General features: G+C 46.8%; 1 protein-coding gene and 1 long non-coding RNA gene across 6 annotated transcripts in view; one reads left to right on the forward strand and one right to left on the reverse strand.

Moving 5' to 3' along the window:
• Positions 1-9,179, forward strand: part of RIC8B (RIC8 guanine nucleotide exchange factor B) — a 110,323-nt gene extending 101,144 nt beyond the window's left edge. For 3 of the 5 annotated variants that reach the window (XM_066263606.1, XM_066263619.1, XM_066263629.1), the window contains one exon: positions 7,879-9,179. Coding sequence is in view for 2 of the 5 variants with exons in the window: in XM_066263619.1 (XP_066119716.1) it covers positions 7,879-7,990 (112 nt within the window). In the remaining 3 variants the exon portion in view is untranslated. Of the gene's footprint in view, positions 1-1,187; positions 2,138-7,878 lie in introns of all 5 variants that reach the window. The other 2 variants (XR_010729540.1, XR_010729539.1) reach the window with 2 other exon arrangements.
• On the reverse strand, positions 1,221-18,888 carry LOC136326988 (uncharacterized). The gene is made up of 3 exons (XR_010729541.1): positions 18,757-18,888; positions 7,430-7,546; positions 1,221-1,353 (listed from the first exon to the last, which is right to left on the reverse strand). It is a non-coding gene; the product is annotated as an uncharacterized lncRNA (long non-coding RNA).
• Between the last annotated feature and the right edge of the window lie 2,509 nt (positions 18,889-21,397).

Genomic DNA, 21,397 nt, shown 5'->3' on the forward strand with positions numbered 1-21,397 from the left:
TCCCTCCCCCTTCTCTCTCTCTCTCTCTCTCTCTCTCTCTCTCTCTCTCTCTCTCTCCTCTCTAAAAAATTAATAAAGAAAATTAAAAAAAAAAAAAAGAAAACTTAACTTTAAAAAGGTTTCTCTTTGGGCCTGTTTAAGTAACTCACAGTTGCCTTCACAGAGTGGAAGGATATGGTGTGGACAAAATGCCTATCCATTTGTCTTGGGAATATTTTTTATGCTATATGTTTAACCTTCCCAATTGTACTCTATCCCAAAAGCATGATGGTGAGGGCTAGAGAGCGTCCTCAGCATCCTTTTTGAAAAATGCAGCCTGAATACCTAGAGTTTGCTATGGAAAGCTACCATATACCTCCTACCTAATGGGTTAGTGGTTTAGTGAAAAATCAGTATAACCAGTCAGCAGTAGAAAGCCATTAGACGAAAGATAAAATGCAAGATGAAGGATCAGGGTCCAAAGGACACTTTCACAGTATGTAACAACATGTTAATCAGGCCAAAGGGTATAATGTGGTTTCTGTGAGAAAAAAAAGGGAGGGCTTAAAAACACTTCCAAGAATATCACAAATTATTGGCAAATCCATGGTACTTCGGTGACTAATGATGCTGAAATCTTTAAATAAGATGCACTCTCAGACTTGGAATTATAGCAGATTACAGAGTTTCTTTCTCCAGGCTATCACAGGCTCCATTCTTGCAGGCATTTTTTGGAAAAGCTCTGTGTTAATTAAAAGACTTTATTTATATACCAGTTTCTCATCTTATCTTTCAACTGTGAAAAGGAATTAAATACAAAATGGCTAATTTAAAATGTCAGGGTTCTTTTTTCTAAGCCAACCCTGCATTAAGAGCAGGAATCCTTGTGCCAAAGAAATGGTTCCCAATTATCCCATCCTGGGTTTTGTTATACATTGTACAAAAGTCAACAAAACAAGTATGTAACAGAACCTGCTTAAATAACAGCCACCCTCATTAAAAACAGAGAATTAATCGGGGTGATTGAAGGAAGCAGTGCCTCATAGGTTCTCCCCTTTTCTTCCTTTCTAATCATAGAACAAAATATGTTACATAAAAGGATCGGAACTATTATGCAGTACTCAATTAGAGGGAGGTGAATAGGTCTCTAACATGCTGTTTTATCGAAAGAGCAGACCGGTGTTTGCATGACTGTTGTTTCATTACAGACCCTGTCATTAATTCCATGTGTCAATACTGCCCTGTAGTACACAGAGCAGACAAGAAAGAAGAGCCCTTGAAAACAAGGGAATGATTTTTGAGTCGTTATCAAGCTAAGTGGCAAGCGGGAAGCTGAAACTCGTATAGGTAAATTCGAAGGGAGTCTTGGGAGATCTGCAAGTGGGAAACAAGAATGCATTTTACCAACTGCTTAATTATGTCCTGTTTTTCAACAAGTACACTTGAATTGAATGCTTTGTTTGTATTGCACAAAAACATGTGCTGTGGGCAAGAGTATTCTCTTGCTTCCAGGTCAAGTAAGGTGTTTTATACACATACACATCTGGCCTATTCTCTGATGTGCGATTGGGAATGCTAGTATCTGAGCCCCAATATTGCACTGTCATTTCTGGGGGAAAGAGTTACATAGGAACCAGAAGTCCTAAAAAGTAGAAGCTTCTCTTAGGTTCTGAGAAGTGATATAAGCCCAGGCATCTCAGAGGACCACACTTACAGGGAAATGGTGGCTCAGGAAAATGTTAAAATATACCTGGAAAAAAAAAATTTAAATATGGTATAAATCCCATAATCTCCCACCCCTAAATCTTTAAGAAAGTATTTTTTGGTTTCCATTAGCAGTCCCAAGGGTTAGGCTGGGGCAAAATAGGGTTTCCTTTCTTGGACGTGCTTTATCTGTGTCCTCGTGCCTGGCCAAACCCTTATAGATCATGGTTCCTTTTCGTTTAGTAAGATCAAATTTCTAAATGATGTTTCGTTCCAGTTGAACATTCTTGGAGGCTTATCTCTTCCCTGGCCAGATGCCTGATCAGATGAGAAGCCCGCCATGATACTGTCACAGTGCCTAGAATGGGCTCTTTATCCAGTAGACATCACTGTACTTTTTGATGATAACGAGGGCTGTCTTAACTTGTGTTAAGGCCTGTGTATAGCATTGAAGGTAAGTATGAAGGAGTTGTTGCTATATGACTATCTTAATCCTGATGCACATTTCAATATACAGTATCTGTTTAACCATGCTGTACATATATCTGAAACTAAGCCATCCTTTTTAGATGGGACTTTCATAGTTTAGGACCAGTAACTCTTCATGAAATGGCCTTTTTATTGAGGGCCATGATTGAATTTAGATCCTTGTAACCCTTGCCATTGCTTTGATTTACTTTTGTAATCATCCTAATCATCTGCTAATAGTTTTGCAAAAAGGATTTCTGGTCTTGGTGTATGTCAGTGACAATTAGGGAGGATGCTGTCTCTTTGACTCATAGGCTTAGAAAAAAACAAAAGCTTAGCAATATTGAGTTTTAGTGTCTTGAAAACCCAGCAACTTTTAAAATAGATTAAAATTATTTAGTAGCCTAATATTTAGACTCAGAATTAGAATAGAACCTTGGGGATCATCTTGTCCAACCCCTTCATTTTGTAGATGGGGAGACTGAAGCCCAAAGAAGGAAATGACTTGCCCAAGGACATCTAGCAAGTTAGTGGAAGATTTGAGATTAGAACCTAGATGTCCTGGTGCCCCCTATGGTTGGGAATTCCAGGCTGTACAGTACAAAGACCTGACTTCTGCTGCACTGTCACAATGTCTGATGATATTGACTCATCAGGGAAATAATTAAGTACAGTTAAAATAATATGAGAATGATTTTTGACAAATGGTTCTCTATTATTCTGCATTTATGCTATGATTCATTTATTCTTTTAGTTAACATTTTCTGAGCACCTACTGTGTGTTCCATCTTATACTAGATACACAAATCACAGTCAGGTAAGACATGGACTCTGCCCTCTAGCTGCTCACAGTCTAGTAGAGAATGAGAAATCCCTGGAAAGCATTATGCAGAATTCCTGTAGAAGTTAATAATACCTTTCCTAACTCTGAATCTTGAGGATGAGAGTGAATCTTCTACCCAAAGATTTAGCTTTTTTTTTGGTCATGGTTTATTTATTAGGAGGCCCATCAAACACTGTACCTTTCCTTTCTGTGAAACTGCAAGAGAATGTCAACCGCAACTAAATTTAGTTCATAGACACTTGTTGAGGATCTGCTATCCGCTAGGCACTGTGCTAGACACATAGGGATATGAAAATTAAAGCATAGAACACTTTTTAATATAGCTTTCAAACTTCGTAATGAAAATTGTTTTTAATTTTAAAAATTCTTAAATGTAGGGCCCTTGAAATAGAAGACAAAATGCCTCTGTAATGTAATCCAGGTTTGTCAGCCTAGGATTTCCAGGTCTTCGTTGAGATTCTCTTCTGTACCCATATCTGTTTAGAGCCTTTTTTTTTTCCTTTGCCTCAGTCAAGACACCCTGTTTGCCATCCCTGCACACAACTAACTCTTGCTTCTGTGCCTTTGCTTAACTAATTCTGCGTCTGGGATGCCTTTTTCCCCATGAATCCATGTGCATCACTGCCATTAGTCTGGCTTTGAGTCCATCAGCTGCAGGAGCCTGTGATCAGCCTGTCTCCTCCTGTGTGCTGCCCACACGTGCATATGACTGGTGGAGGAACATCTCTGTGGTATTCATTAATGCTTCGCATTCTCTGTCCACATCTTACTGGTCTAGATACAACAGAGCTGATAATCACTCTAGTATAACCAGAACATTTGTCAGACCTTTTAGGAGTGAGTCTCTAGATCAAAGATTTCATTTTGCTGTTTGTGGGCTGTTGTATGATAGAGAGGAAGAATATCAGAAACATTAAGCTGGAGGTTTGAAAAATAAGCCTGGGATCTATAAGAAAAACCAGTCACAGATCTGTAAGTGAACCTCCCACTTTCTGCTCCCAAACAGGACAAAAAAACCTTTGAAGAGATTTCAGTTGCAATAAGGGTGTACCAATGAACTGTCAGGCTAGGGAGAGCAGGGCTCTATTAGTCATCTGAAGCTTGTTGATCTGCTGTTCTGTAATTCTTTACTATTGTTTAATGTGTATATGTTTTATCTTCTGAACTGGCTAAAAGCTTCTTGAGGACAGGGACCATGTCTTTTATTTCCTTCTGCATATTCTTCTCCCACTTACTTCCCAAAGAGTGCCCTAGTACGCTTGGGGAAGCTTTCCATAAGTGCATGACAGAAAATACAAATTGCGGGTTTCAGCTACATTCCAGCCTCTCCACTGCGCATTTTTAGATGTATAGTAATGACCTTTACTCTTACTACAACTCAGTGAGGTGGGTATTCCTATCCCAATTCTACAGATAAGGAAATTGAAGTTCAGCGAGTTCAAGGTCTTACTGCTAGTTAGTAGTGGGTCCAGGTTTAGAACTTAGGGCTGTCAGACTCTAAAACCTATATGTGCCTTTCATTATACTATATACAATAATAATTAATATGATATTTAGGATTCTTTACAGTTCATGGAAGTCTTTCATCTGCATTGTTACTTCTACCACTATTAGTACTATTACTGCTACTCCTTACGTCATCACTAGGAAGTAGTTAGAGTTGGTATTATCATTATTCCCATTTCACAGATGGGGAAATAAACTCAGAGACTTGCCCAAGATCATACAACTGGTAAGTGGAAGAACCAGGACTTCAAACAGACCTCCTGGCCCTAGATCTTTTTGTTCCACTGCATCATGTTGCTGCCTTGATTCATGTGCACGAATGCATGATTATGTGGCCAGTTATCACTGACATCTCTCCTACTGAAGGTCAGTGAGTCCAAGCATCACATGGAGCCCTCTGGAAAAGAGAATCATTCACCCTCTCAGAGGAGCTTCCATGTTAGTGGAGGGGTCAAAGGACCCGAAAAGCAAATTCTTGGGAAGAATAGTTCATGTGGGAATTAAAGTAGAGGGCGCTTTATTCTATAGATGAATTATTGCCCATAAAACTTTTGAATTGTTCTTAATTATTTCCATTATAAAATTGGATTAAGGAGTAGGCATGAAACCAGTGGGCTTGATTTGAATGTATTCCTCCTGGGCTTGAACGAGAAAGCTCACTACTCTGTGTAGTTGGTAGCAGCCCCAGCACCATCAAAGACACGCAGTAGTAACAGTAGTGTTGGGGCAATGGTGTGTCCGCCCAGAGATTCATCAGTCTTGGTAGACTTTCTCTAGTCTCGTCTACTCCTGCCTACACCAACCCTTAACCCCACTCCATCTTACTATACTCTCAAGTCTACCACCTGCTCAGACCTTTGAACTTTCTTATCCCTTAATATTTTATTCCCAGCAGATTGTCCCCTTTCTCTTTTATGTCAATTATTAGTAAATAGTGTCTAAATATCACAGAGTCTTCCAGCACATAGTTAGGAAACTTTGTTATAGAAGTACAGATATGTGTAGTGCATATCAGAGCTAAAGAGAGATTTTAATGGAAACAGACTGTTTTAGCTCTCCACTGAACATTTCTACTTGGTTGTCATGCCAGGACCTCAAGCTCTTCATGTTGTAAAGATGTCTGCATCTCCCCGCCCCCAGCTAGATCTGCTCCATTTGCTGTGTTCTGGCCATCCACGTGGCCCTCTGAGCTGGAAGCCACGGGAACACTACTTCCTCGCCTTCACAGCCAGCCCCCTGCCCTTCCAGTGGATCACAGATCCATTGCAGAAATGTAGGCTTTCCTCCCCATGTCTAGCTTTCTGTGTCCTCACACACTGTTACAGTGACATCCTAAGACTTGTCTCTACCACTAGTTTCCCTGTTCAGTGTGTCCACCACACTGCCTCCAGGGGCGCTCCCTCTGAGACCAGCCTCATCGGGCATTCTGACAGGGCAGAGCCCCAGCCCCAGACTTGGACATTTAGGACACTTGATTGCAAGACCCCAAACTATCCTTGCAGCCTTCCCCCCGTCCCTCCTTCACAGGCCTCCCACTCCCTGTGCTGGGGCTCTCACAGCTTTAGAGGGTACAGAGCCAGGAAAGAAATGGACACAACCCTAAAAGGCCTACACAGTCGCACAAGTAGATGGGACCATACAGAGCCCTTGACTCGGTCTTGCCAGAAGTGCTCTATGCCTGCTCTGCCTGGGATAGGACACTCATGGTGCCAGCCCCACCTTCCCCTGGTGGTGTAGGCTGTGCTTCTCCAGAGCTGCCAGTCTCTGTGATTCTCTTACAGCATTTTGCCCCATTTTTTTATAGATATATTTCACCCGCTCCAGGGCAGTGGCTGTGCCCAGTCTGCCTTGTCTCCCCAAAGTGTGACGTAGTTCCTGGCGCAGCTGTTGAACAGCTGAGCTCAGAGTGTTGTTCTCCAGTCAGAGCAGAGACCCAGGTGTGTGCCGCAGGGCACGCTGGACTAGAATCCAGGAGTCCGGTGTCCCACGCTCAACATTGCCACTAGATATGTGACCTTGGGCAAGTCACTTGGTCTTTCCTTAAAGGAGGAGGTTGGACTAAATGATCTCTAAGGCCCCTTCAACTTCAAGTTCTATGATTCTGACCCCATTTCTTGGTTCAGGAAACATGTTTCCTACTTTATAATATTCAGGAGCCTCTCCTTAGCCAGTCAGCCATCCACATTGCTGATTTTTCAAACTCTCAGAATAGTCTTCCAGTGGTGGCCAGAGCTGCTTGACCGAGCTCCTGGTGTCTTATCAGTGACCGCTGAGCTGCGCTTACCCCCTGGGATGTTTCACTGCACCTGTAACCTGTCAGGCTGTGGTGCAGCCAGTCCTTCCCTGGAGGGAGCCCTTGTTTGTGCTGGCCTCAGGGGACAACAGCAGGGAGACAGAGGAGAGGAGGTTTTAGTATTTGCCTTCACTCCAAATCCTACCAACATTACAGCTGCTGCCATGTGGGTTCTTGGTTATAGACATGTTTTCGGGGGTGATGCCCATTTCTGTGAGAAGCGGGGTTCAGCAGCTCATGTGCCAATCAGTTCAAAGCTACACTTAAAGTACACTGCTGACCTTTTGGGATTAGGACGAGGACTAGAGTTAGCAAGGCAACAGGTACCTTTGCCGTAATCTCCATGTAATAATGAAAGCCTATGAAAAGATTAAATAAATCTTTCCTAATGCTTTTTGATTGGCTTAATCAATAATTAATCATCTTTAGATGAGGCTGTAACTTGTGGGGTAGATATAATTGGATTAACTGAAAAGAGGCAGTTGGGGGGCTTTGAAGAGATTAAAATGGCTGTCAGTCCCATAATTAAACTGCCACAAACGAAAGCAATGGTGTCTTTAAAAAAGGAGAGAAAGAAGGAAAGAAAAGGGAGAAAGTGGGGAAGGCCAACTGATTTGGAGTGAATCAATACTTACATATCACTAGAGATTGGAGAGGCAAAATCAGAGCCGATTGATTCCACTGCTGAATGCACGCGTGTGCTGTGTGCCTGGCCCGCTGGGACAGGTGGGGTTTGGGCAGCTTCAGCTTCACTAAAACAAAACGAAGCCATAAAAGGAAAAAAAAAGTTAATTATTAAAAACAGAAGAGACCTGCTCCTCGTCTTGAGCCCATTTAGACCTTGACTTTTCATACTTTTAATTGGCTTACTAGGTTTGGCCTGTGTGAATGAAGTCTTTTATCTCCCTCTTTTTCTTTCCGTGCCCCTTTCATCTTTCCTGTCACACACACACAGCTTGAGGAAAAACACTTTGGTTTTAAAGACTTTTCTTTTTAAAAGAATGTGAATTGAGGCGGGAGGGAGGGGCGTGTGTGTGATGCTGGTGAATACTTTTTTTTTTCTTTCTTTTATCTCTTTTTCCAGGGAGGAGCTGCTTAAACCAATGGGTCTAAAACCTGACGGGACAATAACGCCCTTGGAGGAAGCGCTCAGCCAGTACTCCGTCATCGAGGAGACCAGCTCCGACACAGACTGAAGGCGTCGCCTGCTCGACTCTCAGCATCGCTTTTATCGGCATCTTTTCTCTGTAGCTCCAGGGGAATCTTTTCTCTAAAACATTTATGCCTTTGCTTTGGCTAGAAACACATTAACTGGTTTACTCGTTGAGAATCCAGCGTATCTAAGAGGTGATCCTGTGTTTTTGCGACACTGAGGCATTCCTGCCGAGCTGCAGTTAGATGGAGGTGCGGGGGCTGGCAGCAGACACAATGCTGTTTCATCCGGACAGACTGGAGGACTTCGCTCAGCAAGGCAGCCCTGGCTGAATCCGGCGGGCCTGGTTGCCGAGATTCCTGGCAGGATGTGTAGCCGCGTCCTTCCTCCCCCTCCGGAGCCCGCAGCAGGCAGAGGCACGGAGAAGCAGAGCAAGCTGCTGCATAAGGGCTGAGGCGAGTGACTGGGTAGGTCAGGACCGACTGCACGGAAGCCAAGCAGCTGCTCTGTAAACCTAGCCTACTCTTCATTTCAATTTTGTATAAATAATAGAAATGCGCACACACACACAGCCCCAGACTTGCAAACTGATGACACTCTAAAAGTTTGTATGTCACTTGTCTAGAACTTCAGAATACATCTCTGCCCATAAAGAATTATAAATGATGGTTTAGTTCTGAGGCAGCTACACACGCCTATTTATTCCCTGCATACCTGAACACTAGCACCATAGAATGACCCCATCTGTATCAGTGCATGGGGAGCATGCCTCCTGAGGTCGGACTCGGGGGCGGAACACGCCCTCCAGCCCAGCATGGGGGAGGGGACCCTGAGCACGGGGTTCTTTCATGGCTTCTGCTGGGGCTGGAGATCAGCTGCCCCCTCCTGTACATATAGGTCATTCAGCGTCCCGCTTTAGACGGGGGCTGTGTGTGTGCTACCTTTCTACCCTATGATCAGTTTAATGGTAACCTTATTTATTTAAGAAAAGAAAAAAGAAACACATAGTTACTGTTAAACTGATTAAGGCTGTTTATTTTTACTTTTAAAATTGGTCATATGAAGAAATAGAAAATGAATCATTGAGCCTAATCAGGGCTGAAGTTGAAAAGGGGTTGGTTTCCTTTTATATATGTATGTACATTTGTATACATACATATATATACACACATAGATTATGTGCTTAACCACTGCCTTTTAAAACTTTAAATAAAACATTGGGGTTGATTCAACTTAGCCATCTGTGTGTGTTTCTTTACAGATACATGGGATAAACAACACTGTTTCATAGTTCATGCCTTTTAAAAGCACTTTACATCCATTATCTCACTTATCATGGTAGCCTTTTTAAGGACAGATACATGGTGTATAAATGAATTGTCATTTATTTATCCAGAAGTCACTTCTCTGGCAAAACAACAAATCAGGAACTGAGTCCTTCAATGCCTCTGAGCCGCCAAGAGACGTCATTTTCTTGCAGTTTATTCATAGAGAACCTCAAAAATCTCACTTCAGGCCTCTTTACTGAAATTTGCACACATTTCTATCAGGTTCCATTGTTGACTTTCAGGCCCACAAAAAACAGCACGGAGGAGTGCTGGCCGGAAGGCAGGCCTCCTGGACGCAGCCAAGGCCGCCGGAGGACTGGGGGGAAGGGGAGCTGGGAGACAACGACGCTGCTCGGGGTGTCACAGGTCTGGGCGTTCGGCTTCCCAACGCACGCTCTAGTGGACCTAGACGGTATCTGTGTAACGGTGTGGTCCGCAGACATTCTCATAACAATGACCCTGAGTTTCTTTAAAAAAATAAATTCCAGAACACTTAAAAAAAACAACTAGAAAGACTACAGTAAGTTTTAGGATTTTAATCCAAATAATTGGGAATAGAAGTTCTTGGTTACTCATGTTCTGACAGTAAATAAAACTTGGCAATCTGTAATTTTAGATTAGGTGTAAAAAGCTTAGAAAAAACGGATTTAAGTATTTTTGTTACTTTATTCTACAAATGCATTTTTAAAGTATTTTTACAATTTCTACAAATAACTTTGGCATATGTGTCAGCTTCCCTAAATGCAGACGTGTTTAAGAACTAGCAGTGCGCTGGCTGTATGCGGAGCTCACGTCTAAGTCCTGAGTAGGGCTGTGCTCTTTGGCTCTTAGTGAGTTGTTTCATTTCCAGTGTCCCTGCGCTGGGCACTAAGCTTTATCGTTGAAGACAGTATTGGCAGAGGGAGAGGTGGAGCATGACCTCATCCTGCACGTGGGAGGAGAACTGACATCTGTTGCGTGCTTACTGCACGCCTGGGCCTGGCTGGCTGTGTATGTTACCTCGTGAACCTCATCACATCTCATGTTAGAGGTCGTCTCCAGAGAGCCCATCACCTAACGTCATGTGGCAAATAAGTCCCTCCCAGTCCAGCTAGCCTGACCCCTGGCCCCTCTCCTTCCCCTTCACCACACTGCCCACCTGGGTCCATGTTGTGCCTCCTATGACTGTGGAATGCCGGGAGAATGGTAATTCTCAGGCCATTTTAAGCAATAACTATTTCAGCAAAACCAGATTAAAGAGCTTTTAAGTCGGGAGGTGGCCTGGCACTGAAGTGTCTGGGAAATTTACTAAGTAGTGCACAGCGAACAAGGGCCTGGAGTCCTTTAGGCCAGACGCCTGCCTGGCGCACTGGCCTGAAGGGGGACAGCGAGAACACACTGGCCAACTGCACTCCAAAGGCCCATGTCTCATCTCTCTTGACCTTTGAAATGAGATGGAGGAATGCACCCTAAAATAAGGCACTTGAGTTGCTGCTTTAGAGTAACAATCCACAGACACTTGGGATCCTTTTACACGAATAGTGGTCCTGGGAGGTGTGCAAGACAGACATTATCCTTCCTTTATAAATGAGGACACAGGCTGAAAAGGTACAAGTACTAAGTATCTCGATTTACCACATCAGTCTTGCCACCTCCCAGTACTGGGTGTCACCTGTATCCACTTCCCCACACTATAAAAGTAATATATATGTTCATTGAGGAAAGTTTGGAAAATGCAAAAAGTAATAAAAAGGATTCACCCCAAATCCCACCACCCTGAGATAAATCACTGTTAATGTTTTAGTGTATTTGTCCTGTGTTTTTTCTATGCATATATAATTTATTTTACTACAAGGTTGGGATCATGCTGTATTTATAGATTTGTATCCTGCTTTCTTGAACATATTGTGAGCATTTTCCCATGTCAATAAATATTCTTCAAAGATTAATGGCTATATGATATTCCATTGTATGAACTGCAGTAGACACTGCTAATTGCCTACCCAATGCGATTCTTCTTTACTAACAGGAGACATCATGACCTACCCCCCTCCCAGAAAAAGAAAGGTGCCTGCTATCTTCCTGGGAGGCAGGTTGAGCCCTGTCAGCTCCAAAGAGTGACAAGAAATAGACTGGCACCAGGAAGAGCAGAGTTGCTTTGCCGTTCGGCACCAGTCTTACAGAGAGCATCGGTGGCTCAGATTATGACAGATTAAGTGCCTGGATAATGCTCGAGTTTTTGTCAAGGTGAGGCACTTGAAAATAACAAGAGATCCAGGTGACTTTAAAAAGTCTGCATGAGAGCCCTGGCCGGTTGGCTCAGTGGTAGAGCGTCGGCCTGGCGTGCAGAAGTCCCGGGTTCGATTCCCGGCCAGGGCACACAGGAGAAGTGCCCATCTGCTTCTCCACCCCTTCCTTCCTCTCTCTTCCCCTCCCGCAGCCGAGGCTCCATTGGAGTAAAGATGGCCCGGGCACTGGGGATGGCTCCTTGGCCTCTGCCCCAGGCGCTATAGTGGCTCTAGTCGCAACAGAGCGACGCCCCAGAGGGACAGAGCATCGCCCCCTGGTGGGCAGAGCGTCGCCCCTGGTGGGCATGCCCGGTGGATCCCGGTCGGGCGCATGCGGGAGTCTGTCTGACTGTCTCTCCCCGTTTCCAGCTTCAGAAAAATACAAAAAAAAAAAAAAAAGTCTGCATGTGAAAAAAGAAAAGGTATCAGTCATGTTTACTGCTGTGTGGTCTACTTATTGGCAGTAATTGTCTTGGAGACAGTCTTCATTATAATTCCAGAGGTGAGGGAGGGGGTGCAGGGATGGGGAGAGATGGGTTACTCTTCCAAGAAGAAAATACCGAAAGTGCATTAAGTAATGGGAATTAATGAAGTAAATTTCATACTAAAAATGTGAGCCATATGGCCCTGGCCGGTTGGCTCAGCGGTGGAGCGTCGGACTGGCGTGCGGGGGGACCCGGGTTCGATTCCAGGCCAGGGCACATGGGAGAGGCGCCCATTTGCTTCTCCACCCCCTCCCTCCTTCCTCTCTCTCTCTTCCCCTCCCGCAGCAGAGGCTCCATTGGAGCAAAGATGGCCCGGGCGCTGGGGATGGCTCCTTGGCCTCTGCCCCAGGCACTGGAGTGGCTCTGGTCGCTACGGAGCGATGCCCCGGAGGGGCAGAGCATCGCCCCTTGGTGGACGTGCCGGGTGGATCCTGGTCGGGCGCATGCGGGAGTCTGTCTGACTGTCTCTCCCCGTTTCCAGCTTCAGAGGAGTACAAAAAAAAATAAATAAATAAAATAAAAATGTGAGCCATACAAGGTCACTAGCTATTCAACGTAAAAATGAAGAGAGTGAAAGAGAAAGGGAGGAAGGTACATTCTTAAGCATATATATGAAAAAAGAAATTAAAAGTAATTTTAACTGAAGACACTTCTGGTTAAACAGAGCAATTTGAACACCTACATTTATCATGACCACCTGCTGAAAAAACCCCAATAAATTAGCAGTAAGTGGCTGTTTTCAGTAAGGCTTTAAGCCCAGTGGGATAATGAGAATGGGAAAGGTAAGAATAGCAGAAAAGAATGATCAGCAGAATTTTGGAAATGAAATTAGATAAATGAGAGATAAGTGACGTAAAAAGAAGATGCGGATGCTGAAAAATTAAATCGTACAAGAGCATGCATTCTCCGCGACCAACTGGGTGTCCTACAATTCAACTCCATTCTAACACCTGGAGATGGCATTAGATCACACAGGTTTAGGGCCGGCTCAGTCCTACAAGACTACTCCCCACTTCAGACGCCAATCCCAAATCCACATTGTCATCTGTCCTACTGACCAAGGAGCTACAGAGAAGGTTCCAACAACCCCCTCTTCTTAGTTCAGTTACCTTGCTCAAGAGCTCACAGAACTGAGAAAGGCATTTTATTTATGAAATCATTTGTTATAAAAGGGTACAACCCAGAAACGACCAGATGGAGGGGGTGCGCAGGGCAAGGCTTGGGGAAGGGCCCAGAGCTCCCAGGCCCTCCCTAGGGGCACCAGTCACCTGGCACCTGTGTTCACCAGCCCGGAAGCTCAATGACCCCATCCTTCTGGGGTCTGTGAGACTTTATAGGCATTGGTTGATGAAATCATAGGCCACTGGTGACTGATTGCACCCGACTCTCCACCCCAGTGGTCAAGGGGTGGGACTGAAAGTTCCAACCCTCGAGTCACCTGGTTGGTTCTCCTGGCAGCCAGCCCCCTGCCTTAGGTGCTTTCCCAAAGTCACCTTAGTAACCTAACAAAAGACACCTTTATCCCTTTCATCACATAGGAAATTGCAAGGGTTTTCTGAGCTCTGTGCAAGAAATTGGGACAAAGATCAAATATTTATATTTATTACAAACAGCAATATCACAGTTTGTTATGGTCATCATCATCACAAAAAGTGGTAACAGCAGGAACCAAATTAAAACTCAGGACAGTGTTATAAGTGCTTCATCAGTAACTCTCCCCTGGAAAATCTTCCAGTTAAATCCTAGAGGTCCTTCTGTATATTTTGTTAAAGAAGTCTGACCTTCCTTTTCATTACCTTCCCCGCATCAGTAGCCGATTTTACCGTTGCTTTCTCCAGGGCAGAAACACAAGACAGGAAAAATGATAGGTGTAAATACTACAGACACTATCTCACTTGGTACATCAATATAGGTAAGGATTCTTACACCTTTTACCTGATGAGAAAATTGGAGTTCAGAAAGATAAAGCAACTCGTTCAAAGTCACAAAGCTGGAATTGGTAGGCCAGGAATGTCATGCCTATCTGTAACGACCCCAAAATTATGTTTCATGTTGTAATGCTGGTGGCCAAGGCCAGGCAGGTTCACATTGGATTCGGGCAGATGGTAGATTAACTGCAGAGCTGGAAAGTGTTGGGCCATTCTGTTTAATAAAGTCGCACAACGGAGGACAAGCACACAGGCGGGGGACACCACCCCTCAGGCAAACAAACAGCAAAATGGCCCCTCAGTGGCAGGCAGGCAATCACCATCCACAATCCCCCTGAGTGCAAGCACCCATAGCCTACATAGGCCATACACACGTGGTGCTGCCACATGCTCACGCACTGACCAGGCAGGGTGCTTGCAGCTGGTAATCCCGTGAGCAAGCCCAACACAGCTGGCCCGCATTCCACCCCTTTAGGGTTGCTCACCTCACAGTAGGTATATTACATACATTCCAAAAATGACAATCACAAAGGTGTCCTTCACAATTTCTTCCTGAGCAGTCTGCCCAGGGAGTTAACTGGAGGCCCACCTCCAACTCCCCACCCCACGGTGCCAACAAGGCCCCCCATCATAGGTGGGGGCCTGTACAGTCCAGGGCCATCTCCACTGAAACCAAAAATGTCCTTGGTGTGTCTGCAACTGTGTGAGAGCAGCTTCCCAGGGCAGGAGGGCGTCCACCAGAGCTGCCCCCCATTGGGGTCTCTCATACTGTCCAAAGGCGGCATGTCCATCTAACAGGAGAGCCGGTGCCTCCCTGATTGCAGTCCAAGAGTCAGTCCATGATGGACAGCCTAGCTGTCCACAAATCACCGTGGTAAAGGTCCATTACAGGCAACTAGGTTCACAAAGGCCTCAGGCCTCCTCCCTCATCCCTGCCGTCATACCAGCTCCGGAGATGCTGCCCCAAGGGGGGGAGTGTGGCAACAGTGTCCAGCCTCTCCACCTCTGCTCCAGAGAGCATGATGCCATCCCCTAAGCCCCACAATCACAGCAAGCCCACCAGGGGCTCAGTAGCTACTCTTTGCTGCTGGGTTTTTACCTTCTGGACAACCACTGGCCAAGCTCAGAAGAGGAGCTGGAAACGCAAGCTCCTGCTGATTCAGAGCCGCTCTGGCACAGCTCCATCTTCGGCTCTCAGCCTGAAGCTGAACCCGCAGTTGTTCCTCCAACTGGCTGCTGCCAATGTTCAACCTCCAGGGCAAACAGCAACTCACAAACCCATTTGGATTCCTTTCCAGCACTCACTCCAGTTTAAGCCATTGTTGCCACTGGGTCTGCAACTCACCCTGGAGCTCTTGACCTCGGGCGCCTCTTGCACAGAGCTCTCGGTTTCCTCTCACAGGGCTGTAAAAAACACAGCCTATGGCCCCCAAAAGGACAGCCATAAATAGCCATAACAACGACCAGTCCTCTACCCCACCCCTCAAGGGTGGCTGCAACTCCATACTCATCTGCTCCAAACTCTGCTCGCTGCGCCAGATATAATGCTGGTGGCTGAGGCCAGGCAGGTTCACATTGGATTCAGGCAGATGATAGAAAAACTGCGGAGCTGGAAAGGGTTGGGCCATTCCATTTAATAAAGTCTCACAATGGCGGACAAGCACATAGGCAGGGGAAAACCTCTTCTCTGGCACACAAACAGCAAGAATGGGCCCTCACAGTGGCAGGCAGACAATCCATGCGTCCACAATCCCCCATCTCACTCGAGCTCAAGCAGCCATAGCCTTATAGAGGCTATGCACTCGTGCCTCGGCCAGGTGCTCACACACTGATCAACCAAAAGGGCTTGCAGCTGGTAACCCCGCAAGCAAGCCTAACACGGCTGCCCCACACATGTCTAATGAAGAGGCATACAGCTGATTCTTTAGAAACCTGTGCTAAACCCTCGCTCTCTCCCACATATCTGGGGAGCAGGCAAGAAGGAAGGAAGTGAGGGACAGGAAAGCCATCATCAGTCTCCATTTTCACCTCTAAGTTTTGGGGAATAATAAGAATTACATGTAGTAAGTACTTATTCTGTGACGCTGAGGGCTTTGTGTGATTAGTCTCACTTTAGTCCTAACAACCACCTTAAGGCATAGCCACTGTTGTTATTCCTCATTGCCAGATAGGAAAGGGAGGCCTAAAGGTTAGGTCACTTAGCAGTTGATTGAACTGGTCTCAAGCACAGACGGGCAGATCCTCGGCCATGCCCTCCACCCATCACAGCGAGCCGTACTGGGCTCCGCAGCCTGACCCAAGATGCCTCTGCTTTTTTCCATCTCATTTTGGGGAACTTTCTGAGCATCCCTGGATATTACTTCATTTTCAGTTTTGAGTCTGAAGATCTTGACAAACTGTCTAGCTATCCATCTAGCCCAGCTATCCTATCCTGGGGCTCTGCTTCTTGATTCAAATCAGTTTCATCTGGTCATTAAACACTTTCACTGGCCATCTAGTGCCTGCTCATTTGCAGCTCCCAGCAAAGCTGTGGTGGGAGTTTTCCCAGGATCCTCCTCAGTCACAGACAGGGGCCCTGTGGCTCAGAGAGGTGTGTGTTAATTGATTTTAGAGAGAGAAACATCAATTTGTTATTCCACTTACTTATGCATTCATTGGTTGATTCTTATATGTGCCCTAACCGGGGATTGAATCGCAACCTTGGCCTTTTGGGACAACACTCTAACCAACTGAGCTATTCAGCCAGGGCCTTGGAGAGGTATATTAACAGAACTAGTACTCAGCAAAATCAGGACATGTGACCTCAATTCTCACCTGCTCCCTCGTAATGCCAGTGGTTGAGGCCAGGCAGGTTCACATTGGATTCGGGCAGACAGTAGAAGAACTGCAGAGCCAGAAAAGGTCAGGCCATCCCCATTTATTGGAAGCCTGAAGAGACAGGCATGTGAACAAGCGAAGGAAAACCTGGTTTTCGCAGCAGAGGGCAAGGGATCAGGAAAACTGCCCCTGAAGGAATCAGGGAACCGCACCTCACAGTGGCAGAAGAGCGATCCGGGAAAACCACCACTGAAGGAAAGCACCAATAGCTTTTCAGACACACACGTGGCTTCCTGCCACATGTGCATGCACTAATCATGCAAAGCGCTTGCAGCTGGGAAACCAGAGCGCAAGCCAAACGCAGCTGTTTTCCCTACATCCCACCCCAGAGGCACACCCAGGTTCTAATCATAGGAGGTGGGCAGTAAGGGCACATCGTGTCTTTGGGCCTTCCTCCCTGCACACACATATTTCATTTTCTACTCTCTCCTCATCACCCTCACAGTCATTATATCAACGCCGTACCTCTAAAATTGCTGAGAGGGTGCCACTCTGGGGAGAGCGACCACTCACCTGGCCTCTCCCCCACCTGCCCTCTGCACTCCGGCCCCTCATCTGGTCAGCCCAGCACAGGCAGGTAGCGGGCAGGCAGCCCTTGCCACCTCTAGCAAACATTAAGAGTTTCCTCTCCCCCAGGGTTGGAAAAACTCTGCGCACCTGAAAGACCAGACTGCAAGCTTCCTAGTCTCAATGCTTCTGAAACAGAAGCAAAAGGGAAAAGGCCCTGCTAGCGTGCAGGCCGCCATTCCTGGGCCTGGCCAACCTACTTTACACGCGCCTCACCGTGAGGAGAGGAGAGCTTGGACACGGAGTGGGATGGGGGAGGTTGGTGGGCTCCTGTTTTCCTTGGTGTCAATTAACATAATTTAAAAAGCAAAGGGGGAAAGCCTGGGTGTCCGGGTGACTGCTTTTGCACTTTGAACTTTTTCATCCTTCGGGGCTGATGATGGCCAAGTGACCCATATTTAAAAACCATTTACAATAAAATGATACACTTTCCTTTGTGCCATCAGCTTCCCTGATGAAAAGCAAAAATGTTTTAAAATTGTTCCTTTTTGTCAGCGGTAATGGCTGTGCTATATTTCAGCTCGTCCCTCTTGTGGGCACAGAAAGGGAAGGGTAATAAAGGGCACAGCTGTGGACACTTTATGGCCTGCTTGGGGGGTAGAGCAGGCGGGGGGAAGGGGCTGCAGGGTGGCAAGAAACAGATTGACTGCCTGTCAACAAATGCAGCTGGGAAAAGAGAAAGCTCTTAAAGAGCTAAGCAACTTAAAGTCCAAGATAAATGAGATTCCTATTTGGAAAGAAATAAATGGAGGTAGAATTCAATAAAAGCTGGCTGAAAAGAGGAGGGTTCCCAAAGCCCCTTTCTGCAGCGAGGCAGTTCCTGAGAGAAATGAGTAGAGCGGCCCTCAGAGAGGGGGCATGCAGCCCAGAGACACACGAAGCCACATCCTGGCCAACAGGCCCCACAGGCCAGGCCTGGCACAGCTGGGCTCCAGGGAGCCCCGCCAGGTACAGAGAGAGGTGCCCCAGGAAACTCAGACACACTTCTGTCTCAGGGCCACTTGGGCCTTGCATGTGGGCCAAGGGCAGAGAAGCCTAAGATGACCTGTCTGGTGTGAGGCTGTGTCATGTGTGACAGAAAAAACACTGCAGTGTGGCTCGAAGACCAGGTCGCGTCCCAGGTCAGGCACCTGAACATAACTTAGCGCATAAGTCGAAGACATACAAGTCACCACCTCCCTTAAAGATCACTGGTTTAGATGGCTGATGCTTAGAGCGAATTAAAAAACAAAACAAAATAAAAAGCCCTTCCTTCTTAACAAGTAAAGGTGTATAGATCCAAGTAAGGGTGGTTCCAGTCTGAACATTTCTCTGCCCATGTCCTCACCTCCTGCACCGAATCTCCAGCCATACTCACCTCCTCGCCCTTCCCTGACGTTCCCTTATACCTGCCCAAGCTACTCCAGAACAATGAATCCCCACTTCTATGCTTGGTGAACTCAGCTTCTAATATCCACCTCAAAGTCACCTCCTCTGTGACACCTTCCAAGAGATCCTAAAAGAAAAAACAAAACAGTTTTTTTTTATTTTCTCCTTTCATTGTGCTTATGTATATATTTATTCCCTGAACACTTTATTAAGTTGCTACAATGAGCCAGAGTGTGAGCAATGAAATGAATGAATATATATATAAAGGAGTCAAGAGCACACAGCACACTGAAAGCCCTGGCTAAGTGTGAGCTATGATGATGATGGTCACGATAAAGGTATGGCTGATGCTGGAGGTCAGAAGGAGAAAGCTGAAATGCGATCCAGGATTCAAAAAGCCTAGAGCTGCTGAGAAGGTCCCCAAGAAGTGACAAGACAGTGTGACGAGTACTTTCTAATGAAGCACAGGGTGCTGTGGGATCACTTGGCCAGTATTTTAATTCAATTCAGGTTCTGGGCAAGGTCAGAAAAGTTCCTCTAAGGAAGCTGTCTCTGTCTGTTGTCGCTGCTATAACAAATTGCCACAGGCTGGGTGGCTTATAAACATAGTCCTAGGGACTGGAGGTCTGAGATCGGGGTACAGCATGGATGAACGAGGGCCCTTCTGGGGGTTACCGATCTCTCGTTGTGCCCTTGCATGGCCAAAGGGGACAGGAAGCTCTCTCTATCCTTTTTTATAAAGGCGCTGATCCTTTTCATGAGCATGCTGTCCTCATGACAATCACCTCCCAAATGCCCCACCTCGGTCATGTTGGGCATGAGCATTTCAACACGTGAATTTGGGGCTGACACAAACATTCAGACCATAGCAGAGGAGGCACAGAATGGAGCTGTACAAATTAATGTGAATACATAGTCCAAGAAGCTGCCAAGCCTCCCCACCTTTCAGCACTCTCCTTTGGGAGTCCCTGAGAGCCGGTTTACTCAAGGCTTGGGTCAAGCCTCATTTCTGACCCAAGTTCATGACCCAGCTTGATCGCCCATCTTGTTCAGGACACCCAGCTCATAAATAGTGCCAGGATTCGGATCTATATCTCACTAGGAAGCTTCCGGAGGGATGTTGCCCTGTGTTTTCCTTTCACAACATTTCTCACAACTTGTAATTACATGATTATATATTTGTGAGTATGTGTTTACCGTCTGTCTCCCCCACTGGCGGCATGCATTTCGCTCAACACCGAATTCGCAGGGCCAGAACGCAGCAAAGGTTCATCAGTTCTGTGGGACACTTTCCTGGGGCCCGCACGCCCGGGACCCAGGCCCCGCCCACCACTAGGGCCCGCCCCGTCCACGCAGTCCCGCCCACCCCTCGCCAGGCCCCGCCCCTCCCAGCTAGCCGGGTTGAACGCGTGGGCGTTGGCGGCGGAGCACACAGCACTGCAGAGCAGCTCGGCCAGGCGGCCTCGGCGAGCTCTCTGCCATCCCCGCCCCGGGCCGACCCCCTCTGCCACCCGGCCGCGGAAGGCTCCAGCTCGGCGCCTGTAGTCTGGAAAGAGCGGGAGGTCCGACACCGCTGGGAATCTGTCACGAAACCTCTGACCCCGGCAGCTCCCCCGGGGTTTAGTCCCTTTAGGACGGATTGAGTAACTCTATCCCGGTAAATGAAAGGCGACAACCAGTCGCCCAGGCGGTTCCCGCGCAAAAGGGGCAGGAGGACAGCCGCCTGCCTGTTGACCGCCCTTGGGAGTCCCGATGGGAGGGAAGGGAAGCGCCGCCGACGGAGCTCACAGGCTTGCTGAACTACGGCACTCCGCTCTCTGCTTTCCAGAAGTCCGCGGAGTTGGTGGACCTGGGCCTAGAGGGGAGCGTCTGAGCCCGGCTGAGGTGTAAGCGGGGAGGTGGCGGGCCTGCGTGAGAGCGCCGGGCCTGAGGGCAGGTGGGCGGCGCCCCGGGCGAGAGCGCGGCCTAATGAGGTGGGGGGGGGGGGGGCAGGCGCCTCCTTCCCCGGGCTCTGCCCCGACATTACTTGATGAAATTGCTCGGAACTAAGTACACACGAGTAAAATGTTTAAGTTCAGTGGGTTGTATCAATACCAATTTCCTGCCAGTGATACTGAATTAAAGTTATGCAGGACCCTTTCTAACAACTTCATTTTATCTTACCTTTTAAAAGACCCTGTCTCCAAATACAATCACATCCTTAAGTACTGAGTTACAACTTGAGCATGACAGTGCTGGGGGAAACAGTTCAGTCCGTAACACCACCACAGGTTGTTTTTCAAGGATCTTAGAAAAATGAACGAGCATAGAGAAGGTACAAATAAGGGGCGAAGGCCTTAAGGCTGAGACCAGCTGTGGGACAGCTGTGTTAAGCTTGCTCGAAGGGTTACCAGCTGCAAGCACTTTGCCTCATTGGTGCGTGGGTGCATAGCAGCACCAGGTGTGTGTGGCCTATATAAGGCTATGGGTGCTTGTGCTCCAGATTTTGGGGCTTGCAGATTGCTTGCTCGCCGCTGTGAGGAGCCATTTTGCGGTTTGTTTGCCTGAGAGGTGCTTTCCCCTCCCTGCCTATGTGCTTGTTTACTGTTTTAAGACTTTATTAAAGGGTATGGCCCAATGCTTTCCAGCTC

The sequence above is a fragment of the Saccopteryx bilineata genome, chromosome 1 (assembly GCF_036850765.1).
Source record: "Saccopteryx bilineata isolate mSacBil1 chromosome 1, mSacBil1_pri_phased_curated, whole genome shotgun sequence".
Classification (NCBI taxonomy): Eukaryota; Metazoa; Chordata; class Mammalia; order Chiroptera; family Emballonuridae; genus Saccopteryx; species Saccopteryx bilineata.